At 41.5% G+C, this 25,861-nt stretch overlaps 2 protein-coding genes and 1 pseudogene across 3 annotated transcripts; 2 read left to right on the forward strand and 1 right to left on the reverse strand.

Annotated features, from left to right (window-relative positions):
- Window positions 1-370: 370 nt before the first annotated feature.
- LOC310667148 (vomeronasal type-2 receptor 26-like) lies at window positions 371-18,393 on the forward strand (annotated as a pseudogene). Its single transcript has 7 exons — window positions 371-627; window positions 1,160-1,257; window positions 1,942-2,138; window positions 14,559-15,425; window positions 15,710-15,937; window positions 16,983-17,109; window positions 17,491-18,393. The product of its transcript is annotated as a vomeronasal type-2 receptor 26-like (transcript).
- On the forward strand, window positions 2,152-7,157 carry LOC310667149 (vomeronasal type-2 receptor 26-like; the record flags this gene model as incomplete). Its single annotated transcript, XM_083418873.1, has 5 exons — window positions 2,152-2,157; window positions 2,762-3,628; window positions 4,031-4,258; window positions 4,859-4,985; window positions 6,256-7,157. The coding sequence occupies 5 exons, from the start codon at window positions 2,152-2,154 to the stop codon at window positions 7,155-7,157; spliced, it is 2,130 nt and encodes a 709-aa protein (XP_083274999.1).
- Window positions 18,394-20,855: 2,462 nt separating the features above from the next.
- On the reverse strand, window positions 20,856-22,101 carry LOC310666855 (vomeronasal type-2 receptor 26-like). The gene has a single exon (XM_083418370.1). It carries the CDS (start codon window positions 21,803-21,805, stop codon window positions 20,861-20,863), a length of 945 nt encoding a protein of 314 aa, XP_083274496.1. The 5' UTR covers window positions 21,806-22,101; the 3' UTR covers window positions 20,856-20,860.
- Window positions 22,102-25,861: the final 3,760 nt, after the last annotated feature.

Below are 25,861 nucleotides of genomic sequence, written 5' to 3' on the forward strand. Positions count from 1 at the left end.
TGTTCAAAGGGATGTCTAGGCACAGCCAGGGTTCTGCCAGTCTTTTGTGTAATCATTCTTCTTTTACATGTTTGGATATGATTCCATGCAGTTTTCAATTTCAAGGAATATTCTTTTTGTGAAATGTCAACTTCCTTGACTAGGCATGGTTTAGCACATGGTTTAGCACATGATTTAGCACTTTGTTTAACTGTAATGCTGCTTCACCATAATGTACTGTCTGGTCTTTGGAGTAACTGTCGTGGGTATAACTACTGACACATGAAGAACCATTTTTAACTCAAAGACCAAAACGCTATTGCATAGATTACCTAACAGCCCCCTATTCAAAGGATACTTTAACATCCGCATACAAGGCTGTAGCGGAAACATGGGAATCTACATTGGGAGGGGAAGATTTCTGAGCAGGATCCTGCTGGTGCTGTTTCTGCTGTTACTTCTGCTTCACGCCATATGTAAGGCACATTCTATTAACTGCAGCATTTATGATGATCCTCTTCCTATTGCTCACGAATTCTACCAGCCAGGAGACCTTGTAATTGGAGAGATGGTTTCCCAAGTCATATACTTCTCTAATATCCAGTCTTTCAGGGAACAGCCTTCCCAGATACTGATTGATGAACCTATGTAAGACATTATTTATTCCCCTTCTATCCGTGTATAATATAATCAGACTGAAATGATTGAAAACGCATCATTACGCAGTACTATGATTCATATTTTGATGTTCTTCTTCATGGAAACCCAATAAAATTGTAAGGGTGGGTTAAGCATTCTTCAGCATTATGGAAGAGGTATGAGGTACTCAACCTCAGTATGACAATGATGGGCAAGGGGTTTTATGGGCAGACAGAGAGACAGAGACAGGAAGCCCCCAATTTACACGAGGGGTCATGTTCCAGGAATCATGCCGAAAGCCAACGTTGGGTATAGTCAAAATAAATCGGGTTCAATGGCAGATGGGATTCCCAAAGTCTTTTTTCCCAGACACCCACCCCCTTTGCATTAAATTCTTATTGTTTTGTCAGGCATGTAAAGCTGAATACAGATTGTGCGTTTACTGTATTCATTTCTCTTATTAACTGTTTGTACTGCTACTAAATTTTCCTTTGCAAGCCGCACTGAAATAAACTGTTCTGTGCTTCTTTCTGTTATTTAGTAAGCCTTCTACAGAATTTCACATGGTGGACCATGCCTTGTCGCTGCCCCACTATTTCTACTCCGTCCACACTTCATTCTTTCTCAACCTTGAGGGATGTGAATGCATGTACATGTGTACCTTCAAGCTCTTTCTCTGTGGAACACAATTCCTGCTCTTTTCTGTCTCTCCTCACTCTTGCAGCGCATCACTTTCTCCCCATGCTTTCCCCTCAGATTGCTCCACTTCTGCCGTCTGAGTTCTCCATTTTCTGTTCAATTGCTCAGTTGAAGATCAGAGCCTGGAAACGTATTCAGAGCAAAGAGCTTTGCTCTTCACATTCCATTATTTAGTTATATGTACTTCTGGGAGGCATACATCTCACAACATCTCAGGGTGAAGTAAGCAGTCAGCAAGGGAAGGGATCAGAGGCTCTGTGGCCTCAGTTGATGTTCTCTATAGCTTTCTTGCACCTATGGGCACTGTGTTGGCATGGCCACACCTATTGATTTTCAATTACTTGTTTTTATTGTCACAAAGAGAAACTCCCTTAAATGCAGAGAGCATTTCTTCTTCTTCTTCTTCTTCTTCTTCTTCTTCTTCTTCTTCTTCTTCTTCTTCTCCTTCTCCTTCTCCTTCTCCTTCTCCTTCTCCTTCTCCTTCTTCTTCCATTCCATTCTATTTCATTCTGTTGTAATTTAATTACAGCTCTGTGCCAAAGAACTACCAGCACATCCTGGCCTTAGCATTTGCTGTCAAAGAAATCAACGAGAATCCCAAAGTCTTATCCAACATCTCTCTAGGGTTCCGCGTCCTCAATAGCTACTACACTGCAAGGATGACCTACAAGGCCATGCTCAACCTGCTTTCCACACAGCATAGATTTGTCCCCAACTTCAAGTGTCACAAGTGGAACAATCTGATAGCTCTCATTGGAGGATGCATCTCTGAAATCTCTGCCAATATGGCCACCATTTCAGCAACCCACAAGATTCCACAGGTAAATCAGGAGCATGGGTGTATGGGAAATACTATCTCGATTTTGATAAAGTTTTGACAAGGTTCCTGCAAAAAATTATTCAGGAGGGCAGTTTGGATAGGAATTAACCAAGCAGTGCTAAGAGCCAATTATACAGAAAACTCAAGTATCTGTAAATTGAAGCGGAATGGAATTGTTGTTCCTAGGATGTAAAGGATTTGATTTTTTATTGTTTCTTTCTTTTTCTTCTTTACTAGACCTAATACACAACTGAAAACACATAATATAAGCAATGGCTGACAGACCTGTGTAATTTAGTCCAGAGAGGAAGGGACTAAGGAGGTTAATATAGTACTTTAAAATACCCTAATGGCTGTTATAGAAGAGAGGAAATATTTGTTGTCTACTGCTCTATAGGGCTGGACTAGATATTTTTAAAACATTAGGAGAAACATTAAGAAATCAATAATGAAGCAGATTATTGGCTAATCTTCCACATGGTTTTCCCTAATTTGAAGTTTTCTTCTTTAAGAACCTATGCAGACATTTATTGGGAAAGCTATGTCTTGGGAAAGTACCTGTGAAATCTATAGTTTTGCAGTCTCTCATAATCCATAAAAAGCGCCTCATACACTCTATTTTAGCTCACATATGGATCCTTTTTGGCGATACAGGATGCAAACAAGCTATTCCCATTTTTATACCAGATGGTCCCAAATGAAGCCAAACAACACACAGGAATTGTGCAATTACTTCAGCATTTCAGATGGACATGGATTGTACTTTGTGCTGTGGATGATGACAAAGGGGACCAGTTTCTACAGACAATTTTACCACTACTCTTTAAGCATGGCATCTGCTATGATTTCATAGTAAGATTAGAAAAATGGAATTATCTAGATGAGATGATACGCTTGGCTTTACAGCACTGGGAAAGTTATGCAATTGCATTTGAGACGAAAGCTAATGTATTTGTGGTTTATGGGGAACCTCCATCCTTTCAGGTTTTGAGAGTATTATCCTTTATAGTACCTGTAATGGGCTGGCCACCTCTGGGTAAAGTGTGGGTTGCTACATCTCACTGGGATTTTGATTCAGTGTCTATTCAGAAAGACTGGGAAATACAGATGTTCCATGGTACTCTATCCTTCACAGTCCACTCAAGTCAGCCATTAGGGTTCCAGAAGTTCATTCAGACGATAAAACCCTTCTGGAACAAAGAGGATGTATTCATCCAGGACGTCTGGGAACAGGCTTTCACCTGCTCCCTCAAAGCATCTAATGGACAGGAGGTGGAGGCTGAGCAGAAAGAACCCTGCACTTTGGAGGAGAAACTGGAGAACCTTCCTGGGGTTTTGTACGAAAAACACATGACTGGTCACAGCTACAATGTCTACAAAGCTGTCTATGCTGTGGCACATGCTTTGAACTCCATATACAAATCCAGCTCCAAACATAGCAGATTGGCAAGAGGAGAGAGATTTGCCTTTCTGAATGTGCAACCATGGCAGGTAAAGACAACTCTGAACTTCTTTGCTTTGCCTTCAGCTGCCACTGATCTCCTGGCTTTTCACCTCACCAGTCCCAATGAGCTCCAGCCGTGTCTGGTGGCAAGAGCCACAGAACTTAGCCTGCCTGACCTGCTGCACATTTACTCAGAGACAACATCACTGTCATGCTAGCTTGCCAAATACCCACAATAGGAACCCAACTACTGATCTGGTTTGCTAGACATTTTCAATCAATGTATCCCCTCTATAGACCGTTCTTTATGTAATTAATTTCATAATAATAATAATAATAATAATAATAATAATAATAATAGACAAGTGGAAATACTCCATCACCATATATACTGCTTTAAGAACAGTTATTCATGTCATTAATTCCATGTAAATATTTCAATATTCCAGGTCCATCCCTTTCTGAAGAGCCTTGTATTCAACATCAGCACTGGAGATATGGTGCACTTTGATGAACATGGAGAACTGGTTGCAGGTTTTGATGTTACCAACTGGCTCACTTTCCCCAATGGCTCACTGACTAGATTGAAAGTTGGACGACTGGAGCCTCAGGTTCCAGCAGGCAAAGAGTTAACCATCAATGATGAGCAAATCGTGTGGCATCCATGTTTTAATCAGGTGAATTGTAACTGCAAACTCTTGACTATATGAAAGGGGAATGTTCCCTTCTGGGCAGCTCACTATTCCGTCAGTTCTTGAGGTGCCTTATTGTAGATTTAATGCTTTATGATCCTTGACCTCATAAATTGACCTCATGAATCAAACTTTAACATAAAGCAAGGAGTTCCTTTTGCCATCTATGCCATTTAATTTCTTTATGAAAAAGGTTATCACATAAGCCAGTTACAGAGCATTGGAAAATAAAATATTTTATTTTGCTAAAATGTCACAGAATATCATTACTTCATGTAGTGATTTCTGGAAGGAAAAAAGATGGACCTTGCTCTTATCTTCAAGATATCTTTATCTTATTTCTACAACTTCATATTTTGGGGGTCTGGAGGTGACATTGTCTTTTTCATGATCCACTTTCAGGCTGAGTCTTAGACTGATCAAACCTAGAGATGAAGTTGGGAATTGGTAACAAATGGGCGACAGAGCAGCTGAGCCAACTGGTTCATCCTCAGTCTCTCTGCCCCTCACATGAGTGTAATCACATGGAGGTGAAGGACTGAAAAGGGCTAACCTGTTGTTGCTCATCTGTATGATTTTGCACAGGCGCTGCCCCTTTCTGTGTGCAATGACAACTGCAACCCTGGCTTCAGTAGAAAAAAGAAGGAAGGAGAGAAGTTTTGCTGCTATGATTGTGCTCCGTGTCCAGAAGGAATGATCTCTAGTCAGAAAGGTGGGAGGCAGGCATTCCCATGACCTAATTTATGGGATTTAATATATATATAAATAGGTTATTTGTTACATTAGTTTGGAGAATGCAGATGAATGCAGAGGAGCCTAATACAAAAGGGATTTTAAGAAACAATTATCTTGTTGTTGAGTTGTCATTATTTAAAAAAATATTCTAGGTTCAAAGTTATTGAACTTTTACAGGATTTTTAAAGGATTTTTTTTTTTTAAAAAAAAAAAACCTCTACTTGCCATACATCCAGGTTTTCCCAAATATTTTGCCGATTCAGCAAAAATTCACCTGGACGCCATTTTGCAGCCTGATTCCCAGATGTGTCAGGGAAAACCCGGACGTATAGCAGCCCTACATTAGACCGATCACAATTTTGCCGCCTACACAACTCATGGGACATTGTGAGGATAAAAGTAGACGGGACGAAGTATGCCACTTGTAGTTCCTTGGATATAAATGTAATAACTAAATATAGAGGAATGAATGGGTGGATGATTAGAAGTCTATCTGAGATGGGAAAATGAGCAAAGTGCCCTTCGGTTGCCAGCAATTTCCCAGGCACTGAGAAGGTCCTCTCCTGGTTCCAGCCAACTCTAAAGCCAGGGTAAGAAACCTTTTGCATCCTCAGGGCCTCATCCTGTTCTGTGCAACCTTCTAGGAGTACTTGGTGGGTCCTGAGGCAGAAGTGGAGGGAGCAACTAATGTGAGTTTTAACTTGTACCGTGGGCTACTTTCTATACACACGTCTCTCAGTCCTTCAACTAGACACCAAGAGCCAGGCAAATCAGCTAGACACTAGATACTGACTAACTAGACTGACTAATTCATTCATTAGAGCTAGGTTTCTGCCTTCCAACTGGACCAGCCCATTATTATTCTATGGGCCATCTGAAATTGTGTCTTTCTTCATAGATCAGGTATTGTAAATACAGGAGAAATACAGGATGCCATTTAATTCATTCTTTTCTAACCACTTTCTGAATCAGCTACTGGTCCACTAGTTCAAAAACCATCCAAAATGCAGTCTCACTTACTTTAAAATTATAAGATTCATTATAATAAATTCAAATTATAAGATTCAAATTATAAGATTTTGTGAAAGAACTGCAAGAACACAGAAATAGACATCCTCAAACCTCCTTGTGGCTGATTGCTTTTGACTGGCATTACCTAGTGTAAAGGAGTGCTTAAATAGCTGTTTGTGTTTAGATAGATGTTGGTCAGCCTTTTGAAATACTTAAGTGCCTCTTCCCTTTTTCAGACATAGATGCTTGTGTCAATTGCCCAGAGGACCAATATCCCAACATGGATCAAACTCAGTGTGTTCCCAGGATTGTGAGCTTCCTCTCTTGCAAAGAAAATCTGGGGATCATCTTAGTGGTGTTGGCTCTTTCTCTCTCTCTCATCACCACTTTAGTACTTGGCATTTTCCTGAAGCACAAGGATACTCCCATAGTCAAAGCCAACAACCGGACCCTCACCTACATCCTTCTCATCTCCCTCCTCCTTTGCTTCCTGTGCTCCTTGCTTTTCATTGGACGGCCTGGAAGGGTGATCTGTCTTCTCCGACAAATAGCTTTTGGTCTTGTTTTCTCTTTGGCCATTTCCACTGTGTTGGCAAAGACGGTCACTGTGGTTGTGGCATTTATGGCCACCAAACCAGGATCCAGCATAAGGAAATGGGTGGGGAAAGGCCTGACCAATTCGATTGTCTTCTTCTGCTGCTTCATCCAAGCTGCCATTTGTGCTCTTTGGTTAAGTACTTCTCCACCGTTTCCAGATAAGGACACACATTCAGTGATTGGGGAAATCATACTTGAATGTAATGAGGGTTCAGCTTCCATGTTTTACTCTGTCTTAGGCTACATGGGCTCCCTAGCCACCGCCAGCTTCATAGTAGCTTTCTTTTCCAGGAAACTCCCTGACAGTTTCAATGAGGCCAAATTTATCACTTTCAGCATGTTGGTGTTTTGCAGTGTTTGGTTGTCCTTTGTGCCAACCTACTTGAGCACCAAGGGCAAATACATGGTGGCTGTGGAGATCTTCTCCATCTTGGCCTCCAGTGCTGGATTACTGGGTTGCATCTTTTCCCCCAAATGCTACATTATTGTGCTTAGGCCTGAGCTGAACAGCAGGGAACAAATGATAAGGAAGAAAAAATAAATTAAAATACAGATTAATCTCTTTCTTTGACTCTTACTCATATTTCATCAGATATGACAGTAATAGAAATGCCACTGGAATTGCGGTATGAGTGTTTGATGCATTCCCTCCCCAAATTCAGTTGACCCCATCTCATGTTGGCCTTGTACTCACATAAAGAATGAGGCATGACTTTGTTTTTGAGGATTTATTTCAACAGCCAATTTTATTGTATAAAACTAAAACATCTTTTATGTGAACTAATTCCCAACATTCTGATCCTATATGAGCATAAAACCTATGCCTCAAATTATGAGCAAGATGAGGGCTAAGAACAAAATTAACTAGATTGACTGTGCCACACAAATTATGATCACCTCTTCCTGTTTTGAGACACTGAGTGGTTTAATGGGTCAGATTATGGGAAATATTCCAAGAGGTGCTTTTGGTTTTGGGGGTTTTATTTAAAATTAGGGTATGGATTCTGTCCATTTTAAATGCCCTCCCCCCATCTTGAGTTCCTGTAGGTAAATGTATTTATCTTCTCATACTGAGAAATTAGATCCGCTTCTTGTTCACTAAGCTGATTGCATGTTTAAGGAGATGTAAGACGATCCAGATTATCACAAGGTTTCAGTTGAATAAACCAACCTCTTTCCAGGGATTTGTTTTTGACTGAAAAAGCTAAGGAGACATGTCTGCCCACTGAAATGAAATATCACTCAACTCCAGAGCTCAATCACACTTAGGGGCTGATTTTGTCTCTCTAAGTCTTACATCATAGAATCCATACCAAATTTCTGCCCTTAGTAAACAGATCTTGAAATCAAAAGGGCATCAATTTCTCAATTGACTAATCCAATATATGCAAAGAAATGGTCCCTGTGTCTTGCATTTTCCATTGATCTGGTTAGTGGAGAATGCATATGGGAGAAATTATAGCAAACAGGTGTAAAAGGTGGGTGGCTGTACTTAATTATAAAGATGCAACAAGACTTCAGTAAAAGTTCACGTAGCAAACTCTTTGGAATGGTCAAGTAGTACTCCAGCTTTGGGGTGTGGGTGACAAAAATGTTTTCAGGCTCTATTGTTTAATGTGAATGTAAACAATATTAGTATCACCTCATACTGTACATTTGTAGACCAGTATATCTGAGGGATAGATCAGTTTCACTCTTGCTGTATGATGATGAAGTAGTTTTTGTGTCTTCCTCACAAATGAGTTGAGTAGTATAAGAGGTTTTATATTCTGCCATTCATCCAGATGTTTAATGTTGGTAAAAAAACAGAGTATGATTTCTAGAAAATATGAGTGACAACATATGAATGGAATCAAATTGCCCAAATAAAGTTTGTTAAGGGAAGCCCTGTTCAGGGGAAGTTTTTAAGATTTGACGTCATATTGTGTTTTAATTTGTTGAAAGCTGCCTACTTTTGAAACTGTTTTCGCAGGTCTTTGGACCATAATAAAGAATGTATGCATGCACTAAGCTTCTTTGTTGGGAGTATCTAAGAAAGTGTTGTGTCTTGAAAAAGTAAACCAAAAGTCCCCTTTGAATTAACTGGTCATTTATTTGACTCTTTCCTTTTGTTTAACAATTCATTCTTCAAAGGTCTGGCAGATTTTTGCATGATACCTTATCAGGGCTGGCCCAGGTTGTTTTGCCATGTGAGGCAAAAGAGAAAATGCCACCCCCTGCCACGCCCTCTTCCTCTGCAGCCCCTGCCCCATTGTGAAGGTGGCAGGGCAGCCAAAGGAGGTGCAGCAGGTGGGCCTGGATGAAAGCCGGATCCAGTCCTCTTGATCTTAAGCTGAATTGACGTACATGGCGCCTTTCCATCACACAGAACAACATTTAGCTACTACAACCCACAAACTCAAACGGGAACACGGGAACACAGAACAATTCATTCTCACTAATGGGAGTGCTTTCCTTGGAGTAGTTAAAAGAATTTCCAAAAGACAATAAAGGCTGTCTGACTCTTTTAAATGACTGTCCAGGTGAAAATGAGTAAATTCCTAGAAATAACCAGCTTTTCATTTCCCCCCTCAGATATGGATCCTTGTATCAAATCTCCCGAAGACCAGTATCCCAGCAAGGACCACAGTCAATGCATTCCCAAAGTTCTAAGCTTCCTCTCTTACACAGAAAACTTAGGGATTATCCTGGCTACTTTGGCCAATTCTTTCTCTTTCATCCCAATTCTAGTGCTGGGAAGTTTTATGAAACGCAGGGACACACCCATAGGCAAGGCCAATAACCGGACCCTGACTTACATCCTCCTCGTTTCCCTTCCTCTTTGCTTCATCTCCGCTTTGCTCTTCATTGGACAGCCAGGAGAAGGGAACTGCCTTCTACGCCAAATGGTCTTTGGCATTGTCTTCTCTGTGGCTCTTTCTTGTGTCTTGGCAAAGACCGTAACGGTGGTTCTGGCATTCATGGCCACCAAACCAGGATCTGGGATGAGGAAATGGGTGGGGGAAAGACTGGCAAATTCAATTGTCTTTGTCTGCACCTTCATTCAAGCTGGCATTTGTATCCTGTGGTTAAGTACTTCCCCACCATTCCCAGATTCGGACATGCACTCATTGAATGGGAAAATCATCTTGAATTGTAATGAGGGATCAGCTGTCATGTTTTATTGTGTCTTGGGCTATATGGGCTCCCTAGCCATAATCAGCTTCGTTGTGGCTTTTCCGGCCAGAAAATTACCTGACAGTTTCAATGAGGCCAAATTTATCACTTTCAGCATGTTGGTGTTTTGCAGTGTTTGGTTGTCCTTTGTGCCAACCTACCTGAGCACCAAAGGAAAACACATGGTAGCTGTGGAGATCTTCTCCATTTTATTCAGGCCTGATCTGAACAGTAGAGAGCAAATAATGGCCAGAAAAAGTGAGAGGATGTAAGTTCATCTGTTTATTAAGCTCACTTAAAAATTCACTGGAAAGTTCACATCATGAGATTTTTAGTATTAGTATTTTAATAGAGAGAGATCATTGCTCAAATGTAGCCTTCTTGTGAGTACAGTTGTACTGGACAAACATTATCACAGGTCAATGCCCTGTTTTGATTTGGCTTACATAAATAAATGTAAACTTGACTTTGGCTATTAATAAATTGAGGATTATGAGAACATAGTAGTGCTGGTATCTATTTTACCCGTGAAATTGGAATTTGTAGTTCATATTCAAGAACTGTTGTCGGGATCTTGGTCTCCATGTTGAGTTGTCTTCTCCACTTGGGCATAAGACTATATAACAGGGAGCAGCAAATAAGGAAAAAGAAAAGAGGATAACCACAATAAAACAATAGTTGCAAAATTCAGAAAAGATATCCTAGGAGCTTTGTATTGAATGATGCCACTTCAGAGGCCAAAAACACGCTTGGGAAATTATAATCATTCCTATCATTGTCAAAATTACTGTTTTCTGTCTTGTGACACAATTGACATCCAGAGCCCGTAAGAAAAATAAAAAATAAGCATATTGAATAACCTATATAATTCCTGTGTTATTCAGAACTGGATCTAGGGATATGTAGGGCATTTTCATTCTTCTGCATAACCACTTTTCCATTGATTTTTAACAAATAAAGTATGCTGCGAGTATCCTGGTTCCTCATATATTCTCCTGCTTCCCCTGTTTAATTTTTGCTTCCCAGATTCTTACTGTGGAAAAGTGAACCTCATTGACCAGTATAGAATAGCACACATGCCCTGTAATTTGCATACCCATCTTTTTGGGAAACAGGCTGAGAATTCACAAGTTTGCATTTGGATTCCTTTGCTCACCACAGCAAAATTACTGACGCCTGCCCTGCAGAGACACATAGTAAGCTGTTTAGAAATAAATTTTAAAAATTCACTCATCCTTAGAGGATAAAGGGGGGAGATAAAGAAAATACACTGTTTAGGGAAATTAACAATGGACAAGGAGATGAAATGAAATAAAGTAGCAGGATACTGGTACCCAGATTCCCTAAATAGCCATGCTGCAAATCTGTGTAGAAGCAACACCATCTACCATTCAAGGAAGACTGTAGAAAAGCTGAAAAACAGCCACATTGAATTCTGCAACTGGAATCATGGGAATACAGCTTTGGAAGGGCAGTTTCATCAACAGGATCTTGCTTGTGGTGATGTTGCTGCTCGTTCTACCATGTCGTATGGTATGCAATGCACATTCTATTAATTGCAGCATATATGATGATCTCCTCCCTATTCCTCATGAATTTTACCAGCCAGGAGGCATTGTCATTGGTGAAATTGTTTCTCAAGTATTACTCCTCTCTAATATGCTCTCTTTCATGGAACAGCCTGCCCAGATCACGATTGACGAACCTATGTAAGGCATCAATATTTTTCACACAATTTGAAATATGTATGAATTATAATTATTCAGAACATATCCTTAAGGAATGATGTGCATTATGGAGCTTTTGATGTAAATGAAGTGACGCTTGGTTTGTTAATATGTGTGTGATACCTTCTACAATATCTTGTTTGGCATAAACTGCTAGTGTGTTTCCTCCAGAAATCTTACAGAAATGAAAGGATCGTGTGCATTTCTGTATCGCAGCTGGAGGAGGATCCTCTCATCCCATCTATTTGCTTCTGAGGTGGTTATCTAGCAAGGAGCATTTATCTTCTTTCTGTTTGTCATTTGTTCATACTACATTTTAAATTTATTTCCAAACTGCTAGAAGTCCTATTCCTTTTTAAATGAATGGCAGAATGAGGAAACCTTAAAACCAGTGCTATTTTTCTAGAAAAAGAGGTGCCAGAACTCATCATAAGCGCCTTGTTCTCTTAGAATGGCAATGGCGCCCACCTGAGAGGTGCCAGAATTGAGTTCCAGTGAGTTCTGGATGAAAAAAGTCCTGCTGAAAACTATTTCATTTCTGCTCTCACTACACTTTGTTGTCTTTCATCCTTGATCTCAATCTTAGCCCTTCCCTTGCCATTTCAGACTTCAGGTATTTCTGACATTTGGTTTCATAGTGTTATATTTTAGAGAAATAAATGTTTCTTATTCCTGTTTTAATACATCTAATTTGCAAAGCTTACTCTCTCACATCATGCAGGGAGAAACATAGGGCTATTGATGCAATACTTAACAGACTTTAGAGGGGCAAAGCAAACCTAACCCTCTTATGGAAGTATCGTTAGATAGGCCAATATTTACAAACAGAAACTTTTCCCTATTTCTTGTTCATACTTTTTAATTTAGAATCATAGAATTATAAAGCTGGAGGGGCCCACGAGGGTCATCTAGACCAGCCCCCCTGCCATGCAGGAGTCTAATGCTTGACCTACTAAGCTATCCAGCAGACATTTACAATAAAAATTTAAAAGTGTGCCATATTAAATACGGTACTGACCTTTCCCCCCTTTTTCTTAAAGAAAGGTGATTTGTGAATTGACCCCGGTACAATACAATAGTATCTAGTATATTGTACTTTCCACTTGTAATATTTTATTAAGCATTAAAAAGTCCTGGAACTGTATGAGCATTAAGATAATTAATTGACTGGAGAAATATTTATTTCATAGGTCTTATTTTTGTTCTTTGGTATATAATCTTGTTCAGTTATAAACTACAGTTTAATCCTAGAAACCTGCAGAGATGTGATGATGAAGTGCACAAGTTGTTGTTGTTGTTGCTGCTGCTGCTGCTGTTGTTATAGCTGTGGTTTTATTAAACAGCTGCTAATTGTCTTGCAGATCAGTGCCAAAGAACTACCAGCACGTTCTGGCCTTAGCATTTGCTGTCAAAGAAATCAATGAGAATCCCAACATCTTATCCAATATCTCTCTGGGGTTTCGTATCCTCAATAGCTACTACACTGCAAGGATGACCTACAAGGCCACGCTCAACCTGCTTTCCACACAGCATAGATTTGTCCCCAACTTCAAATGTGACAACCAAAACAATCTGATAGCTTTCATTGGGGGATGTATCTCTGAAGTCTCTGCCAACATGGCCATCATTTCAGCAATCCACAAGACTCCACAGGTAAGTCATGTGCATGAGAGCATGGAGGTTTCACAAGTATGGCACACCATCTTGGTTTCAGGAAACTCTCTGACAGTGTTCGCCATGATTTTTAGTTACTGAATGAGAGAAATATGGGCTAGATGATTATACAATCTGATGGATAGAGAACATGTTGGACAACAGAACACATGAATAGCTTATTGTCAGAGTTTGGGGATATTTCAAGTGGGATACTTCAGGACTTTGTTTTGAAGGTGTTGTTTCTCAAAAAAATTATTGATTACTGAGACAAAAGGGTAGAGAGAATCCTTATCAATTTGGAGGTGACAAAAGCCTGTGGGGGATAGATAACACTTCAGAAGACAATAAAAGAACTCATAATAATAATAGAATAATAAACCTTTAGTGTCACTACATCACCTGTGTGCAGTGAAATTAAACAAGCCCCCCTTCCCCCCCCCCCACATACACTCAGTCATGCTCACACTCTGTGTGCTTGTTGGAAGTCAATTGCACCACTATTATTTTTCCATTCAGCAGCCCAACAGCCCACAGATAAAAACTGTTCTTTAACCTGTTGGTGTGGCTGACTATACTTCTGTATCTTCTGCCTGAAGCTAGGAGATTAAAGAGGTGCTGGCCGGGGTGTGAGTCATCCCAAAAAAATTCCTCGCTCTTCCGAGGCAGCGGTCTCCTGCGATGTCATCTAGCGAACTCAGGAGACATCCCATGATACCATGTGCTGTATTCACCACCCTCTGTAGGGACTTTCTGTCCGTGGCTGTCAAACCAGCGTACCACACTGTAATACAGTATGAAAGGACACTTTCTATTGTGGACCGGTAGAAGGAGATCATCAATTTTTGTTTGACATTGTTTTTCGCAAGACCCTGGTGAAATGGAGTCTCTGTTGGGCCTTCATGATGCCAAGCAGAACCTGCTTACTCTCACGGACATATTTTAAGTAACTCCAATTCTCTCAGCAAGAGATAAGCCACACCAGGAAATCTTCACTGAGTCCCAAAGCCTTCAAGCTGGTCGAGAACCCTACAGGAATCTCCCAGTTGCATCTGTGTGCAATGTCCCCAAACACACAACTCAGATTTTACTTCTACAGGTTCTGGAAACAGGGAGTGGAAGTGATTGATTAGTGTAGCTGGGGCTCTGATGGGACAGTGTAGGGAGCTCAGACAAACAGCCCAGTGGGGCATTTTTGTGACAGCAGCCTTCCTAATCTGCTGCCTGAGACAAGAGGCTCAGTGTGGCTCACTACCAAAGATAGTCAGGTTCTCATGCAGGAACCCCCCATCTGAATTTTCACAGGACATTGAATGAGATGGACTACAGGACTGTTTTCTAATAAGTAAATCTATGATGTAAATGCTTATAATCCATCTGAAAAATGATTATTAATTTTATTTCAGCTGACTTATGGATCATTTCTGCCACTAAAAGGTGTCAAAAAGTCCTTCCCATTTTTGTATCAGATGGTCCCAAATGAAGCCCACCAGTACACAGGCATTGTGCGATTACTTCAGCATTTTAAGTGGACATGGATTGGGCTTTGGGCTGTGGAAGATGACAGAGGGGACAGGTTTTTAAAGACAATGGTCCCAATCCTTTCCCCTAATGGCATCTGTTATGCCTACATAGTAAGAATACCAAAATGGAATTATGTGGATGAGATGATAGACTTTGCTTTACAGCATTTAGGAACCTATGCCATGGTCTTTGAGGATAACCCAACTGTGTTCATTGTTTATGGAGAACCTCCATCCTTCCAGGTTCTGAGAATGTTGATATTTGTATCACCCTTCTTCTTTTTTCCAACCTTGGGCAAAGTGTGGATTATTACATCCCACTGGGATTTTGCATCACACTCTATACAGAAAAATTGGGAGGTACAAGCATTTCACGGTTCCATATCCATCACAGTCCACTCAAATCAGCCATCAGGATTCCAAAGGTTCATTGAGAAGCTGAGCCCTTTCTGGGCAAAACGAGATGGCTTTATTCAGGAGTTCTGGAAACAGGCATTCGGCTGTTTATTTAAAATGTCTGAAGCTTCAGAGGAGGGAAATGAAAATGAAATCATCTGCACTGGGGAGGAGAAGCTGGAGAGCCTTCCTGGAATTCTGTTTGAAATGGACATGACTGGCCACAGCTACAATGTCTACAATGCTGTCTATGCTGTGGTGCATGCTTTGAACGCCATCTACAAATCCATATCCAAACACAGAGGATTGGAGGAAAGGGTCAGACTGACATTTCACAGTGTGCAATCATGGCAGGTAATTAGAAAGCAATACTTTAAAATTATAGAGTTCTAGAATTGTAGAGATGGAAGGGGTCCTCAGGGTCATCTTGCAGGGTGTTGGACTAGATAACCCTCGGGGTCCCTTCCAACTCTACAAATATATGATTCTATGATTGATTGATTGATTGATTGACTGATTGATATTCACAAGTGGCCACCTACATAAACCAGATGACAACTATAAGGACAACTTTGGGAAGTTCACTAAAGTAATCTTAGCACTATGTTGTCTCGTTATTCATTGCTCTTTCGATCAAGGTTCATCATTATCTGAGGAGCATCATATTCAATAATAGTGCTGCTGAGAATGTACACTTTGATGAAAATGGAGAACTGGTTGCAGGCTTTGATATTACAAACTGGCTGATGTTCCCCAATGGTTCAGTGGTTAGAGTAAAGATTGGAAGATTAGAACCTCGGGTTCTTCCAGGCAAAGAGTTAACCATTTATGATGACCAGATTGTGTGGCATCCACATTTTAATCAGGTGAGATGTGCCAGAAAGAAAGGTTTTGGCCACTTTAATTTTCTGTTTTGCTTTTTAGCTGCTAGATCATTCAGGATAGTAATATGTTATATACATTATTAAGTATAATTGTTTAATTTACACTGAAATGGAGAACGCCTATGTGTATTGCAGAAAGAGTTTAACTGGAAGATCGCACTAAAGCTAAAGAAAAGCAAGAAGAGCTCTCTGAGCTCCTTGATGGCTTGATAATTAAATGTGATTGTTCTCTGGCAGCTCTGATGAGATATTTAACTTTAGATCACATGGGAGGCGATTGAATTGCAAATTTGCCATCTTGGAAGCGTGGTGGCTTGAGTCTTTGTTCCCAGGCTCTGTGTGGGTAAAGGTGTGTAAAACAGTCTCCTGGAGGGAGAGCAAACAGCTGCAGGCAAAATGGAGGCTGTAAGAAGAGAGAGAGAGAGACCTTTGCTTATACAGTGGTACCTTGTGTTATGGATGGGATCCGTTCCTGAGGCCTGTTCGTAACGTGAAATGCCCACAACTCGAGGGGCTGCATCTGCGCAGGCGTGCGGCACAATTTAGTGCTTCTGCCCATGCGCGAGCGGTGAAACCCGGAAGTAACCCATTCTGGTATTTCCGGGTTGCCGCAGGACATAACGCGAAAAGACGCAACATGAAGCGGACGCAACACAAGGTATTAGTGTAGGTCTGTTTTGAATTATCTTTTATTTCTTATAAAATTCTGAGTCTGTGGGGATATGCACCAGATATGGAATTATTTGGATGTTTCTTTTTGTTCTGTTCTGAAGAAAGTTCTGAATAAATTTTATTAGATCATTTTGTAGAAAGTTCTGCAAGTAAAGTTTTAAATAATATATAATGGGTCTGGAAAAGGTTTTATGCATCCAATCGCTTCAAGCTGCACAATATAATATCTGCTATGCACCTTACATGGTTCTTTTAGGAATTGGGCCAACTGGTTCATTTTCCCAACATAATTCTCTTTGTAGAGCTGAATGAATGAAGAGCACTAATCCAAGTCCCTCTATATTATTCTGTGCAGGTGCTGCCCCTTTCTGTGTGCAATGACAACTGCCATCCTGGCTACAGCAGGAAAAAGAAGGAGGGAGAGAAATTTTGCTGTTATGACTGTGCTCCATGTCCAGAAGGAATGATATCTGGCCGGAAGGGTAGGAGACAATTATGTATTGTGATATCATTCATCTTCTGTAACATATCGTATTTGCTTTGAGAATGCACATCCCTTGAACATACAACCCAAACACAAGAATACTCTTCCTTATGTTATTTCCAGGAGCTGGTATTCAGATGCAGACTGCCTCATTGATACCCCTATTCTGTATTTATTTCTCCAATCCTCTTTTAAAGCCATCCAAGTTGATGACCAGGTGCTCTTGGAGGAAACTGATTTTCTACATTGATTTCAATCAGGGTTTATATCAAAAATATCAAAAACCGTCATCAACAGCAAACTCTTGCACTAAATTAGATTATTAGAATTATGCAGCTCAACCCATAGAAATATTTGAACAGCTCTTTGTTGTTTTCAGATATGGATGCCTGTGTCAAATGTCCAGAAGACCAATATCCAAACAAGGACCAAACTAGATGCATTGCTAAGGTTCTAAGTTACCTCTCTTACAAGGAAGATTTAGGGATCATCTTAGCTACCTTGACTATTGCTTTCTCATTGATCACAGTTTTAGTCCTTGGGATTTTTATCAAGCACAGGGAGACTCCAATCGTTAAAGCCAACAACCGGACCCTCACCTACACCCTCCTCATCTCCCTCCTCCTTTGCTTCCTCAGCTCCTTACTCTTTATTGGAAAGCCTGGGAAACTGATCTGCCTCCTCCGACAAACAGCGTTTGGTGCCATATTCTCTGTGGCCCTTTCCAGCATTTTAGCAAAAACCACCATGGTGGTGATGGCATTTATGGCAACCAAGCCAGGTTCTACAATAAGAAAATGGGTGGGGAGAAGATTGACAAATTCCATCATCCTTTCCTGTTCCTTTCTTCAAGTTGACATATGTACTCTTTGGCTAAGTACTTTCCCTCCATTCCCAGACACAGACATGCACTCAGTGAATGAGGAGATTATACTGGAATGCAATGAAGGTTCCACTACCATGTTTTATTTGCTCTTGGGCTATATGGGTTTCCTAGCCAGTATCAGCCTCGTGGTGGCTTTCCTTGCCAGGAAATTACCTGACAGTTTCAATGAAGCCAAATTTATCACTTTCAGCATGTTGGTGTTTTGTAGTGTTTGGTTATCCTTTGTTCCAACCTACCTGAGCACCAAAGGAAAATACATGGTGGCTGTGGAGATCTTCTCCATCTTGTCCTCCAGTTTTGGGTTACTGGCCTGCATTTTTTTCCCCTAAGTGCTACATCATTCTTCTGCGACCTGAGCTGAACAACAGGGAGCAACTAGTAAGGAAAATAAAATGAAGGCATATGTCCACCTCTTCATTCTGTAGATGTCATGTCTATCATATTCTTATACTGTGGCCTGCTGGGTTGCATTTCCCCCTCTAAATGCTGCATCGTTGTGCCGGGGCCCAGTTGAATAACAGAGAATAAATAATATATCCTAGAGAAATAAACTATATGAATAAACATTGCCATGAAATTTATTGTGTCCATTTCTTCATTCTGCGTATATATAGGGCTTTTGTTCAGCCGGAATTCACCGAAACTGAGTTCCAGCATCTCTTTGGTGAGTTCTGGCACCTCTGTAGTATTGCAGTGCTAGTCACAAGCACGACGCTCAGGGCTGCAGGATGGAGGAGGAGGGTAGCATGGTGGTCAGGGCTGTGTGGCAGAGTCAGTGGGCAGCATAGCAATTGGGGCGGCAGGGCGGACGTGGAAGGCAGTCGGGTGAAGAAGATAAGTTTTCCCCTTCAAAAAGAGCTAAAAAACTTGGGTTGGTTGATCCTCCTAAAAAAAAGTCAACAAGTTCCAGCACCTTTTTTCCCTAGAAACAATGCCCTGCATATATGTATATTATATATACCGGGGGGGGGGGTATTTGATCCCCTGCTAAATTTGCCCATTTGCCCCCGATGAAGAAATGACCAGTACATATTTTTAATGGGAGGTTTATTGTAGCTGTGAGAGACAGAATGACGATAGGAAAAACCCCAGAAACCCATGTTGCCCTGCCATGTTCGCCTCACCCCCAGAGCACTAACGGGGTTTATTTGTTTATTTTATTTACACCAGCATAAATTAATCTACTTTAAATTATCCAGGATGAGCTCTGGATGAATTAGGATGAAGAACTTGCACTGGCATATTTCCAGCTGAGCAATCATGGACAACTTTTCAGATCATCCTCAGCACCTGAGAACTGGTGTCATAGTCTGGGTTACAGGCAGTCGGAGTCCTGGCTTGGTACGTTGGGACCTGGGTAGAGGTTGGGAAGGAGGAATCAGCAGTTCAGGGTCAGCAGTCCAGGGGTCAGGAAACCAAGAGTCCGAGGGTCGGGAAACCAGGAGTCAGGGAGCTGAAGCACAGCTAGGTGGGTAGCGTGTTGCTGTGGCAAAGAGCCAGAGGGAAATGCTGGTCTTATATACCCCTCCCGGCCCTTGCCACCAGGTGCTACGAGTCTTCTGTCAAGCCTCACCTGTGCGGCAAACTCAGGAAGGCCCCAATCCTGTGAGGCCCTACCAGTCACAGGGCCCGGCTCCTGCACACACTCCTGACAACTGGTAAGTGGCCAATATATATCCTATTTCTAAAAGGGTTTCTGTTTGGTCATTATTTTTAGTTTTTTCAATGTGTGTGTGCATGCAAGCAAGCACATGTGTGAACACTTGCAAATGTCAATGTGGTAACAGAAAGTGTGAATCATAGGACTTTCAGAAAAATTGACCAAGGAAGCTCAGGCTTTAGCTGGAAAGAGAGATGAGGATGATTTCAAAGAGGCATTGTACCTTTTTATTGCATATTGAAGGGCACATCACTCAACAGTGGCTACCACCGGATTCACACTTGTTGTTGTTGTTTAGTTGTTTAGTCGTGTCCAACTCTTCATGACCCCATGGACCAGAGCACGCCAGGCACTTCTGTCTTCCACTGCCTCCCGCAGTTTGGTCAAACTCATGCTGGTAGCTTCAAGAACACTGTCCAACCATCTTGTCCTCTGTCGTCCCCTTCTCTTTGTGCCCTCCATCTTTCCCAACATAAGGGTCTTTTCCAGGGAGTCTTCTCTTCTCATGAGATGGCCAAAGTATTGGAGCCTCAGCTTCACGATCTGTCCTTCCAGTGAGCACTCAGGGCTGATTTCCTCCAGAATGGAGAGGTTTGATCTTCTTGCAGTCCATGGGACTCTCAAGAGTCTCCTCCAGCACCATAATTCAAAAGCATCAAGTCTTTGGCGATCAGCCTTCTTTATGGTCCAGCTCTCACTTCCATACATCACTAGGATTCACACTTACAGCTCAGGAATAATGTTTCCCATTTTAACCATTATATATGGGGAGGGGAGAGGGATATCTGTTGTGGGAGGGGATAAATTTATGTGTAAAGGTAAAGGTAAAGGTACCCCTACCCGTACGGGCCAGTCTTGACAGACTCTAGGGTTGTGCGCCCATCTCACTCAAAGAGGCCAAGGGCCAGCGCTGTCCGCAGACACTTCCGGGTCACGTGGCCAGCGTGACATCGCTGCTCTGGCGAGCCAGAGCCGCACACGGAAACGCCGTTTACCTTCCCGCTAGTAAGCGGTCCCTATTTATCTACTTGCACCCGAGAGTGCTTTCGAACTGCTAGGTTGGCATGCGCTGGGACCGAGCAACGGGAGCGCACCCCGCCACGGGGATTCGAACCGCCGACCTTTCGATCAGCAAGCCCTAGGCGCTGAGGCTTTAACCCACAGCACCACCCGTGTCCCAAATTTATGTGTACTTTATCTCATTTATTTCTTTTTAACTATTAGATGTTCTTTTTTGTTCAGCTCAGGTCTCACCACAATGATGTAGCATTTAGGGGTAAAGATACAGCCCAGTAACCCAGCACTGGAAGCCAGTATGGAGAAGATCTCCACCACCACCATGTCTTTTCCTCTTGTGCTCAGGTAAGTTGGAATGAAGGTCAGCCAAACACTGCAGAAGACCAACATGCTGAAGGTGATGAACTTGGCTTCATTAAAGCTGTCAGGTAACTTCCTGGCTACAAAAGCTACTGTGAAACAAACAATGGCCAGGAAGCCCATAAACCCCAAGATGGAGTAGAACATAGTGACCGACCCTTCATTACATAAGAGTACAATTTGATCCATCATTGTGTGTGTATCTCTATCTGGAAAGGGGGGAAACATTGCCAGCCAGAGAGAACAGATCCCCACTTGGATGTTTGAGCAGGACAGAATGATGGAGTAAGCCGATCGTTTCCCCACCCATTTCCTCATCTTAGATCCTGGTTTGGTGGCCATGAAGGCTAAAAGCACAGATGCAGTTTTGGCCAGGATACTAGAGATGGACACACAGAAGATGATACCAAAAGCAGTTTGTCGGAGAAGGCAAGTCACCTTATTAGGTTTTCCAATGAACATCAAGGAGCAGAGGAAGCAGAAGAGGAGAGAGATGAGGAGAATGTAGGTGAGACTTCTGTTGTTGGCTTTGACTATGGCAGTGTCCCGGTGCTTAATGAAGATGCCGAGCACCACAGCTGTGAGCAGAGACAACAATAGTGCAGAGGAAGTTGAAACAATGGCCAAAGTGTCACCAAATGCCAGGAAGTTTGGCATCTTAGGAATGCATTGATCCTGGCCTCTGTTTGGATATTGGTCTTCTGGACAACTGACACATGTTTCTTCATCTGAAAAAGAATGCATGGTAATGTAAGAACCAGAATGATTCATGCTCAAGAACAGAAGCCTACCTTGTGCTTTTACTCATGGAGTGTTTCAAATTCTTCTGCCCAAAGTGCATCAAGTAGAAATGTCATGAATCATATCTGGTTTGAAATATAGTTTTCTCCTGGTGTTCAACAAAGTTAGTCTTAAAATAAAAAGCACTGTTAAGTGAAATGATACAACCATTCTGGCAGTAGTTCAAAATTGTAGGAGTCAACAAAGAAAGGTGTATTGGGATTGTCACATTGAACTCTCCCCAAGCTGTCTCATTTTCATTAAAAAAACCCCCAACAGTCTGATTCATCTCTGATGTTTTTATTTCATGGCCATCTAGTCTGACTTTCATAGTTTTAATAAGATGTACAAAACACACTTTGCTTTCAAAGTATCTGAAAATGTTTTTTTTTATTATCCTTAATAAAGAAAAATTTAAGTAGACATGGAAATAACTGAAGTATGTGCTGTATGCCCCAGACTCACATTATGGTCGGGAAGGAAGTGATTTTGCAATCAGTGTTTCTTTAGGGACAAGAGGAAAGTCTGACTAAGGGTCATTTTTGCTGCACAGAAAAAAAGATCACAGGATGCAAATAGAAATAACACCAGATTCAAAATGCATAGAACATAGACTAAATATGAATTGGAGATAAAAATCAAAAACTTGTTGATAATTAATCTAATTTCTAATAATATATTAATTCAAAATGAGTCTTAATATTGTGTTGAAATAGTGAGGCTTAAGACAAGCATTGGGAACAGTATGCCTGGGGTTTAAATGTGATTCCCCATCCCTTTCTTGACCTTGGGACTCTGTCCAGGCCATGCCCCTTGCCCCAGTCCTTTTGTGTGGCTGGAATGTGTTGTCGAACTGTGATGCTGCCTCTTTCTTGTGTAGTTGGCCAATTGACAAGTGCCTGGCATAGTTTGTGTGCAAAGCTAAGCATTTAATATGGCCTGAAATTAACGCACGGTGCATAGATCATAACCATTTGACTACTGTCTTTGTCCCTACCCAACAGTAGCCTCTTTTCCTAGAAGGTTGAATTTGGGCTGAAGAAGTATCTCCTCCCAAGCCTTAAAATATCACAAGCCCGCATTTTTATTTCAAGAAGCCATGTATTTCTTCTTCTTGTTTCCTTTTTTCCTTTTGGACCTAAATATTCTGGGTTGTTTTCAATATAGTGTTCAGAAGATCATTCCATCACTGCAAGCATGACTTCTTGTCCAACGGAATAATCTCCCTCTGCTCTCCCTGCACACTGTTCAAGGGGGATCCAGACCTCCAGATCAGTTTTGGGGGAGAGTTCAGGGGGCAGATAGGGACAGAAGAGGGGGAAGTTTCCTTGCACTTGTGGCAATCATTGCTTCCACTACCACAATGATTTAGTTGAATATGACTCTCCTCTTATATCCCATAGTATCCCTATACTTCCTTTTCTTGTCAATGTATTATGTCCTTCCTGTTCTTGTACACATAACAAGTTCCCATCTTTTCTCCAATGGGTATGGCAATCAGTTCATATTCCTATACTCCTACCTACATTGTGGTGCTCAAAATCTTTTCCAAAAACTCTCAGTGTATGCATGATGTTGCATGCCTAACTCACCCACAGAAAACTAAGAGACTTAGAGAGTGATTAAATTGGTAGGCCTTCCCTGTCATATCAATGTGTGGGCTATGAAGGGTAAAACTAGCCATGATCTCTGGTGCAGGGATGGTTGACTGGAAAAGACGGAGAAGGAAGACCAAATCTCCACTTCATTGTTCTGTCAGGGACTGGTACTAGAAGGTGGGAGTTTCTTTTTACGTTCAGGTTAAACCGTTGTAGATCCCTCCAAAGATGTTTACAAAACAGCTGCTCATTGGAAACCCCAGAAATCTCTCAAGCTCTTCATTTTCGAGTATGACTTCAAACATCATCTTTAATCTTTGTTCCACAATTACAGCTACTCAAAGTTCCATTCATGCATTCAAGATCATGAGTCCAAGGCCTGTGCTATCAGAGATATCTGAGAACTTAATGTGTCATTCACTGAGCTGTTGATATATTCCTTGGTGTGATTATAACAAAATATCAATTAGATTGTTGTGTCTATGTAAAAGTGGGGATCCATGCATAATGCCATAATTTAAAAATGGCCACTATGTTAATGAGAATGAACTTGCAAAAGAATTGCCCACATTTTACTTCGATAAAATGCATCGCTTGATCTTTTACAACATAGCATATCCTACCCTTCTCATTGGAGATCATCCCATCAGGACATGGAGCACAAGCATAGCAGCAAAAGGTCTTCCCCTCCTTCTTTTTCTTCCCATAACCGGGGCGGCAGATGTCATTACATACTGAAAGAGGTGGCACCTGCCCAAATATATAGGAACAGTTGAATTCATCTTTTTTCATATTGTATCAGATAATCGACCAGCAAACAAGAGGGCAAGTGATACAGAATGTAAAAGCTGTAAGTACACAGGTATACAATAAGTAGTAGGAATATCTGCTCTGTTAAGTATCATACAAAGAGAGATTCAAATTTGCATACTTAGCCTGATCAGCGAATCAAATAATTTAACATTCAATCTTGCATCACTAACTAGAGATTTGCCTCAGGGATTTCACACAGTCACAAAACAGTCAGTATTATGCATTATCTGAAAAGCCAAGGACTCTCTTTGGTAAAAGATGTGCTGACTTAATGCCTCTAAATATTGCATTTTTCATCATAATGGTTTATTTATGTGTGTATAGGAAAAGGTAGTTCATAAAATGATGCCTTGCCTTCAGTGAAATACTCAACCTCCATATATCAATTTACCCTCTAATAAAACATTTTATCCTATTTGTATTACGGTGATACCTTGGTTTACAACCATAATCCGTTGTGGAGGTCCAGTTGTAAACCAAAACAGGTTGTAACCCAAGGCATGCTTTCGCCAATGGGGGCTCCCAAAAAATTATTGTTTGTAATACAAAAACATTTTGAACTGATTGGTTCAAAATTGGGAAAGGAGTAAGTCAAGGCTGTATATTGTCTCCTCACCTGAGTCAAGCCTCGGTGCCATTCAATTCTGTCCTCATAAATGGTGAGCGCTTTGCCAGGAGGATCCAGCCTCCCTACTTGGACTCTGACATACGATTTATTTGGGAACGTGACCAAGTTTGTAATGTCAAATCCAGCTGCTAATTCTCCATGCTCATCCAGTGCAATTTCATCTCCAGCAGTGTTGTTGAATGAGATCTTGTGAAGGATTGAGTGGAGCTGGGTGGAAAGAGAACGAGGAGCTGAAGGTCATTTTCCTATATGGCTACAAGTCATTACAATTCATCATGGATAGTAATCTACTTGCAGAAGCAGCAAGGGAGTAACAAATCATGAAAGGGTATAAAATTCAACTGTGGTGGGTGCTGCAGAGTACTTGCAAAATGATACATGGCGTAGAAATAAATCTGGAAAATCATGGTTATATGGCATCAGTATTTGGAAGAAGAGTAGGGACGCGGGTGGCGCTGTGGGTAAAAGCCTCAGCGCCTAGGGCTTGCCGATCGAAAGGTCGGCGGTTCAAATCCCCGCAGCGGGGTGCGCTCCCGTTGTTCGGTCCCAGCGCCTGCCAACCTAGCAGTTCGAAAGCACCTCTGGGTGCAAGTAGATAAATAGGGGCCGCTTACTAGCAGGAAGGTAAACGGCGTTTCCGTGTGCGGCTCTGGCTCGCCAGAGCAGCGATGTCACGCTGGCCACATGACCCGGAAGTGTCTCCGGACAGCGCTGGCCCCCGGCCTCTTGAGTGAGATGGGCGCACAACCCTAGAGTCTGTCAAGACTGGCCCGTACGGGCAGGGGTACCTTTACCTTTACCTTATTTGGAAGAAGACTTAGGAAAACTGAAAAAATAAAAGCTTGATAGAAATATCCTGTAGATCAGGAACCTGGTTGGTCACACCATGGATATTGGATCCAGGAAATTGTCCAGAACCTATATAAGGACAGTTGACATTGGAGATGAGGAAACATTACCTGCCAGGGCTCCACATTCTGAGGAACCATTCCGTTGCTGGACTCCCTT

The sequence above is a fragment of the Podarcis tiliguerta genome, assembly GCF_965153285.1.
Source record: "Podarcis tiliguerta genome assembly, chromosome: 16".
Taxonomy (NCBI): Eukaryota; Metazoa; Chordata; class Lepidosauria; order Squamata; family Lacertidae; genus Podarcis; species Podarcis tiliguerta.

Coding starts and splice junctions, on each gene's coding strand:
- LOC310666855 (XM_083418370.1), bottom strand. CDS start 21,805: ATGAATCATTCTGGTTCTTACATTACCATGCATTCTTTTTCAGATGAA.